Source organism: Prunus avium, chromosome 3, assembly GCF_965620075.1.
Source record: "Prunus avium chromosome 3, drPruAviu1.hap1.1, whole genome shotgun sequence".
Taxonomy (NCBI): Eukaryota; Viridiplantae; Streptophyta; class Magnoliopsida; order Rosales; family Rosaceae; genus Prunus; species Prunus avium.
This window is the reverse complement of record NC_142286.1, coordinates 1,548,352-1,555,965: the sequence shown is the minus strand read 5'-3', so window position 1 is coordinate 1,555,965 and position 7,614 is coordinate 1,548,352. Positions and strand designations below refer to the sequence as shown.

Below are 7,614 nucleotides of genomic sequence, written 5' to 3'. Positions count from 1 at the left end.
AAAAAACGATTTGAGTCCGGGTAAAATCCAAATAATTACTTTTTGAAGTGAGAAAATTTGGGTTTAGCCCCTCATGGGTTGGAGAATGTCTAAGGGGCCCAATTTCTAGGCTACAATTGGTGTAGATGTGACAGCCAATAATTTTCCATTTCATGGCCCAATATCTTTACCATTTTCTAATAAGTTTTTATTTTCTACAGTTTTTATTTGTTGGGACTCTGGGAGTCAGAGAAGTGAGGGTTAATGCCTAGCCTTCACAAGCAAAAACAAGGGAAAGAGGGCATAGTAGCTTTCACCTTCTTCAATCTCTGTGTGTGTGTGTGTGATTATTCACTCTTTTCTCTTTAGCCCCAGAAAAACCCTAAACCAGTCTTGACCTCTAAAGCTCAAAAGCAATCGAAATGCACCATCTTTCTAAGAATGCATGAATATACACAGAAGAAGAGCATGAAGAAGCAGAGAAAGGTGAAGACTTGCTTTGTTTTGATGTGATGAGATGAGATGAGATCGTCCTCTTATACTCTGCTCTCTCGCCTCCGCCACACCCATCGCTTCAATTCGCGCTGCCAATCCCAATTTCTGCTCTTTCACTACTCAGACCCCAAGCTCACACAAAATAACGACTGCAGCTTCTCCCAGAACGCTCCGTTTAGCTCCTCCGCTCACACTCTGCTGCGCGGTCTGTTTTCGTCATCTGCTTGCTCAAAACGGCTCGTTCTGCTCGACTTGGTTTCTTCTGGTAGTGTTGTTCACCATCAACATCAGCAGCAGCACTTGTTCCATCGCAGTAGGTCCTTTTGAATTTTTTGAGAATTTGTAAATTTTTATTGGGAAAGTGGTCAGTAACTGAATTTAGCTGAGAGCTTTGTGTATATGGGTAACTGGGTATGCATTGATTTGCAGATTTCTTTACTAGAGCTAAACAGGTCAAGATTCAATTCAATGACGAGCACAGGTACCCAGCACAAAAATGTTTGAAATTTTCCAATGTTGTACATTTATTGTTAATTTCTTTAATTACTGGGAATTTCATTAAACCCCTCTGTTTTTGCACCAAATCTGTATACTAGTCAAAGGGCAGTCACAACTGCATTGTGGTGCAACTTCCTTGTGTTTTCTCTCAAATTTGGTGTCTGGTTATCAACCGCTAGTCATGTTATGTTTGCTGAAGTTGTTCATTCAGTTGCAGATTTTGCAAATCAGGTATTGGGTTCATGCTGGCTGATGCCTATTCTAAATCAATGTTGTTGTGGTTTCTCATTTTACGATTAACTCGATTCATCGTACATTTAATGCAGAGAACTAATCCATGTTGATATTGTAGGCACTTCTTGCTTATGGTTTGAGTAGCTCAAGGCGTGCACCGGATGCTCTCCACCCGTGAGTCTTTCAATATCATGACCACCTTTTTGCATCATTGATAAAACCTTCGTTAGCTCTCATTCTTTCCTTTTTTTCTTTTCTCAAGACAAGTTTTACATTATGTAACTGTCTCTAACTGGTAGTTTTAGATACCAGATGTTTCTAAAGAAAAGCTTCATAAGGAAGAAATCTAGGATCTAAAATAAAATTTAGCCATTAATTAGATTGGTTTAAGTACTTTGATGATTCTAGAAAACAAGTTGAATTCGATGGTAAAAGTGCATAACATAGAAATCAAGAGCTGTGATTAGAAACTAACTACTTGCATTTATATTATTCTCTGTTCATGAAGAGAATTCGTTCTAATTATCATGCAATATCTTTGATTCTGGCAGTTATGGATACTCCAAGGAAAGATTTGTCTGGTCTTTGATATCTGCTGTTGGTATCTTTTGTCTTGGTTCTGGTGCAACTATTGTTCATGGATTTCAAAACTTGTGGACTTCACAGGTTATTGACTAATTGAGTTTTTACTTGGAAAATTTGTTACCCAAACTTCTGTGTGCTCTTTTCTTTTTAATTTTTCATTCTTCTCTGTTGTGTTTGTAAATTCAGTTGTGGTTTTTATTGAATTTGTCTGCCTCTTCCTCAGCCCCCTCCAAATATTCAGTATGCAGCTCTTGTGATTGGTGGCTCATTTATTATTGAAGGTACAACTCAATGCATTATCTTTTAAGGATGATTGGGGGATTATTTTTTACTTTTTCTTTCTCATGCTCTTGCGTTAAAACTTTGAATACATTCCTCAGGTGCTTCTCTTCTTGTTGCCATACAAGCTGTCAAGAAAGGTGCAGCTGCTGAGGGCATGAAATTGAGAGACTACATTTGGCGTGGCCATGATCCCACATCTGTTGCTGTCATGACGGAGGTAATCCATTGAGTCGCTGTTCCATTATTCCCTTAAGGTTGTTGGAACTTGTTTGTTTACATGATTGCAGGTGAATGGATCAGAATTGAATTGTTAGAAAGGAAGAAATGATTAGTAGACAAAAAGGGGAAGAATGATAATTTCAGTGGTACCAATGAGTACATTAGAGTATGCTTAATTGCTATACTTTGAAAATGAGCTCATCTACCTAAACCTTGTGGACCTCCTATCTGTTCGTGGCCAATCCAAATTTCTAGTGCGTTCTATGCTAAGGTGTTGGAGCAAGAAACTATCTCAAACAACCAAACCCAACATGCAACTTCATTGAAAACCTTCACTAACCGAAGCCTAAACTTGGAGTTAATTGAGAAAAGATGAAGCCACACATCTTGTTTAGTATTGTGTAGTTCATTCTCTACGTGTTAGTAGTTGTCAAGTTACTTTTCAGTAGGCCATTGAATAAAGTTATTCTGGTATGATAACAAGCTATAATCCTTTGTAAATGATCTCATATATGCAGGATGGCGCGGCTGTAACTGGTCTTGCTATTGCTGCGGCATCATTGGTTGCAGTGAATAGAACAGGAAATGCAATTTACGATCCCATAGGATCAATTGTAGTTGGCAACCTACTTGGAATGGTATGTAATACTTCTTCTAAAGTTATACAGGAACTGGAATAGAATACCATATTGCTGTCTAAGGAAAATGATATGAATATCTGCAATACAATGCTAATCCTGAAGTTGTGGATTACCAAATGCTGGGTATCCCATAATAATAATAAACGAACCAAATACACTACAGATTGTGACTCCGTCACTTGGTAAAACTATGATTTTACAACTGAATTGAATCTAACATGCAGGTGGCTATTTTTCTGATCCAAAGGAATCGGCATGCTTTGATTGGTAGGGCAATGGACGACCATGATATGGAGAAGGTTCTCCAGTTCTTGAAAAATGACCCGGTATCATTATGTTCAATGATGGTTTTTTGGGTAATTGATGTACCTTCATGTTTTTAAGGTTATTAAATATCGCTGATTTTTTTATAGGTTGTGGATTCTCTATATGATTGCAAAAGCGAGGTGATTGGTCCTGGGTTCTTCCGATTTAAGGCTGAAATAGGTGACTTTCTTTTCATCTCTTATTCTTTCTTTTCTTGATTATTCTTGGGTTAGGAAACATAGGTTCTAACAATTCACTACTGTTCTAGTATTCATAGGTTGGCAGATATTCATAAATCAAAAGTCAATCATTATCAGTATCATTAGCAACTTATTGCCACTATTAACATGCAGACATTGCAGCAGTATTTTCTTTTGTAATTTGATTATTACTAAAACTTTAGTTTACTATTTAAACTCTATTGTCTTTCTCCTTAGAAGTCAGTTCTTTCTATTAGTTTGCATCTGACATTATTGGAATATCAATGTGATATAATGCTCGCTCTCTGCATGGGACAGATTTCAATGGAGTGGTGGTAGTTCAAAATTATCTCCACAGGACTGGGCGTGAAGAATGGGCTAAACAGGTTAATTATCTCTATAGATCTCTATTGTTTTTTCATTTTGTCATTTTTTTTTCTGGACCTACAAAAGTTCTTTGTGGTAAGTGATTCCTTGGTGTACTTGCCGATTGCCAAGTGTCATATATGAATAATGTTGATTTGCTACAGTTTCGTGATGCTGCAAAGGAGAAGGATGATACTACGTTGCTTAAAATCATGTCAAATTATGGTATGTGTTATGATTTTTATATTTATTTAAAATTTTATTATTTTGGTGATTGAGTTGAACTTGCATTGCAATATATTATGACTTATCTTTCCTGTTGCAGGTGAAGAGGTAGTGACAGCCTTAGGAAGTGAAGTTGATAGGTTGGAAAAGGAGATCCAAGAGCTTGTTCCTGGTATACGGCATGTTGACATCGAGGCACACAATCCGATAGACCTATCCCCATGATTTACATATTTCTTTATGTATGCGGTAATGCTTGATCATTCTTTTCAGAAAATCTGCATGTGCTATCATTCGATTAATGACATGAGCGGCTTCTTGCTTCTTTAGGCGGGATATGGAAACGTATATATCAACTGTCAATAGTTAAGTCAAAGATCCCACAGATATATAACAATGTATCTGTCAAAATTTGCTTGCATGCGATTTGTCAATGCTTGGTTTAAGAGATTTTTCCAGTGTCATGATAGTCAGCTTTTTTCTCTTCCGCCCAACAAGGATAACCAGCTTTCTTTAAGAGCATTATTTGTTGATTGTGCTAAGTTATGTATTTTTATCTGAATATTAAAACTTTTAGTGCTCCTTAAGGATATGTTTGGTACACCTCACTGGATTGGACTGAGTTAAATAGCACTCGAAACCCTTGTTTGGTAAGAGACAAGACTAACTTAAATGAGACTGTATAGTTTAATAGTGAAAAAAAAAACGCATCACTCGCTCGTCTAATACAGTGAGCCGGAAAAGTGGTTCGCTAATTAGTACGCTCACTAAATAGAACACATGAGTTTGACGCCTCTTTTTTAAAAATATCAGAAATTTATTTGTTTTCTTTTAATTATTGTTTTAGATCTTTGAATGGGTTTGTTTTGTAGCATTTGTTTATTTTAGATAAAAATCCTTAAAATATTACAATAATTATTTTGATATTGCATTTGGAAAATCAAACTATAGTAATTTACAAATGTTTGATATTTTTTTTATATTGAAACAAGTTTCATAATTCATGATGTGATGCTTTCTTTATCGCAAGCAATTTTTACCTTGTCAAATTAAATTTTTCAGTTTGAAGTCAAAAGTCAAATATACAAAATTATACATATCATATATATAATTAATGTTTTACTTGGTCCCTGAAAAACCTAGAATTATATAGAGCTCCTTTAACAATGTTTTGACCAACTAAGATTAATCTTGAGAAGCCAAAAAACAAATATCATAATTTTATTCTTCATTTTTTAAAAAACCTGGAATTTTATTTGTTTTCTTTTTATTATTGTTTTAAATCTTCTTTTTTGGGCCAGATATTGTTATAAATCTTTGAATTGGGTTTCTTTGTAGCATTTATTTATCTTTTAGTTCAAAAACCCCAATTAAATTTAAATATTATAAGAATGATTTTTTAGTTCGACACAGCACCAAACATAGGTCTTCATTATTTTTACAATCTAGCTTTTTAGTCCGACGCAGCACCAAACGTAGGTCAATACTTAATTCAGCTTAGGCCCAATCTGAACCAATCCAAGACAATCCTAGGATTTAGTCCAATCCATGACAGTCCGCCGTGCCAAACGAACCCTAAGAGCGCCCAACAAGCCTTTGGTGTGTTCAAATTTGGTCGGCTCTAGCAATGCCTGTTTAGCTGGTTCTGCTCAGACTGGTTTTGTGCTGATTGTGTATTCATGTTGTCCTCATTCAGTCAACTTCAATACAAAACTGATGTATAAAATTTTAATCAAATGCCACCCGTCAAAACAAAAACTGATGTTTCAAACCCACCCCTTGTGAGATCTTGCTTCTCAAGTCTCAATACATCTCCACAGAGGAAATAAAAAAGTTAGAAGTTGACAGAAGAAAAGGAAAAGAAAATTTAATAACAAAAAGGAAGCCCCCATTTTTGCAATTGACAGAAAAGTTTTAAATATGAACAGCTTTTGAAGTTTTGGTTTTGAAAGCGAAGAACAGGGATGGAGAGGCAAAGCTATGCTCACGTCCCTTGGCAATTAACATAGCTATATATATAGATGCTTTTGTGGACAGAGCTGCTTATATATGTAGCTTTTGTGAAACCGTGTCTCATCCGAAAAAACCTTGTGTTATTCTAAGGAATCTCCTGATTGTTTCAGTGCAATTGTTACAAAAGAGATTCTTGTAACCGAGAAGAATTCTTCGTTTCAGATGTATCATGATAGCTGAGGTTGGTCTAACCACTCGAGGAAGCTACTGCATATTTTGTAGTCCTAAACTTGGAAATGGCTGATGATGCAGTTTACTTAGATGTTAAGGCAAGTCACATGGTTCTAATTTTATTAATAATACCCTTTGGTGTCTGCATCTGCTAGCTACTTAGTCTTTAATCAAATCTCCAATTTCTATTTTACTTATAAGGCAAGTCATATGATTCTAATTTTGTTAATAATACCCTTTGCGATCTGCATCTGCTAGCTAGTCTTAATCAATCTCCAATTTCTATGTTTACTTAGGAATACGGGATAAAAAGAATGGATATTAGATCAACTACTTTCCTCTAATCAATCTAATCATAAATCTATAGGCTAATCAAGTGCCGACACATGGATGTCAAAAATTCTATCACAAAATATTTTTCTCTTCTAAAATGTATTTTAAATAGGATATAAATAGTAGTTTAATTAAATTAGCTAATAAATTTACATAATATACTAAAAATTATTAAATATAGCCCTCCCCAATATCGTCTATATTTAAAAACAAAAACAAAAAGAGTTTTTTGAGTTTTTTTTTTTTTTTGGGTGGGTGTTTGTAGATAACGCGTGAAGCCCATGAGAAAGCTTTTAGTCAATTTTTTCGTCATTGTTTGACTTCTGAAAAGATAAAACGCGACAAACACGCCACTTGCTTCCTTCTTTCCTTGGAAAAAGTACACTGAAAACAAACAATATACTTGACGGCTGTCTCCATATCCAGCAAGCAAACGCAAACCAACTCAAAACGGAGAAGGGGATTAGTAGTTTCCAGGAAAGAAGTTTTCTTTCCATACAATTTCCATACAATTCAAGATTGTAATTCGTTTGCTGCTATAAATAGGGAGCTTGCTCGCGCATCATATTTGAATGCACGCCAAAGCATTAAGAGGGAAGCAGAGACTTGTTCAACTAAATACTTTGAAAATTCAAATTGGTAAAAGAGAGGGAAGAGAGAGATAGAGAGAGAGAGAGAGAGAGAGAAATGAGTGTTTTATCAGTGTTTGATCTGCGAGAAAAGGTGGTAGGGAAGAAAGGGGCAGCAGCAGCATGCCCTTACTGTGGAGGGCCAGTTTTGGCATGGGACTTTGATGCTCACTTGCTCTTTTGTTTCATTTCCATTTCCCACAAATCGAAGAGGAAGTTTTACTGCACCATTTGCGACAGGCGCCTAGTTCCTGCTTCTTGATTGATTGCGTTGTGTCCTCATAATTCTACAAAATATGGTAAAATAAGTCACTTGAGATACAAGTGCCAGCATTGTTGTATGCCCTTATATTTCCCCTTGTGAGTTAGCTTCTATGGCCTCAAAGGCTATAAAACCCTTGTACTAAAACCCGAAAACAAAAACAGAGAGAGAGTCGT

General features: G+C 35.8%; 1 protein-coding gene across 1 annotated transcript; it reads left to right on the top strand.

Annotated features, from left to right (window-relative positions):
* The first annotated feature begins 206 nt into the window (after window positions 1–206).
* LOC110752381 (Cation efflux family protein) lies at window positions 207–4,512 on the top strand. Its single transcript, XM_021953020.2, has 13 exons — window positions 207–787; window positions 904–955; window positions 1,071–1,203; window positions 1,325–1,380; window positions 1,758–1,872; window positions 2,015–2,072; window positions 2,172–2,290; window positions 2,811–2,930; window positions 3,158–3,259; window positions 3,347–3,419; window positions 3,758–3,825; window positions 3,970–4,030; window positions 4,131–4,512. The coding sequence occupies exons 1-13, from the start codon at window positions 502–504 to the stop codon at window positions 4,253–4,255; spliced, it is 1,368 nt and encodes a 455-aa protein (XP_021808712.2). The 5' UTR covers window positions 207–501; the 3' UTR covers window positions 4,256–4,512.
* The last annotated feature ends 3,102 nt before the right edge of the window (window positions 4,513–7,614 follow it).

Bases quoted from the DNA above. Each gene is read 5' to 3' on its own strand.
- LOC110752381 (XM_021953020.2), top strand. From the start codon at position 502: ATGAGATCGTCCTCTTATACTCTGCTCTCTCGCCTCCGCCACACCCAT. The intron at 1,381-1,757 runs GTGAGTCTTTCA...TGATTCTGGCAG, and splicing joins GCACCGGATGCTCTCCACCC to TTATGGATACTCCAAGGAAA. The intron at 2,291-2,810 runs GTAATCCATTGA...TCATATATGCAG, and splicing joins CTGTTGCTGTCATGACGGAG to GATGGCGCGGCTGTAACTGG.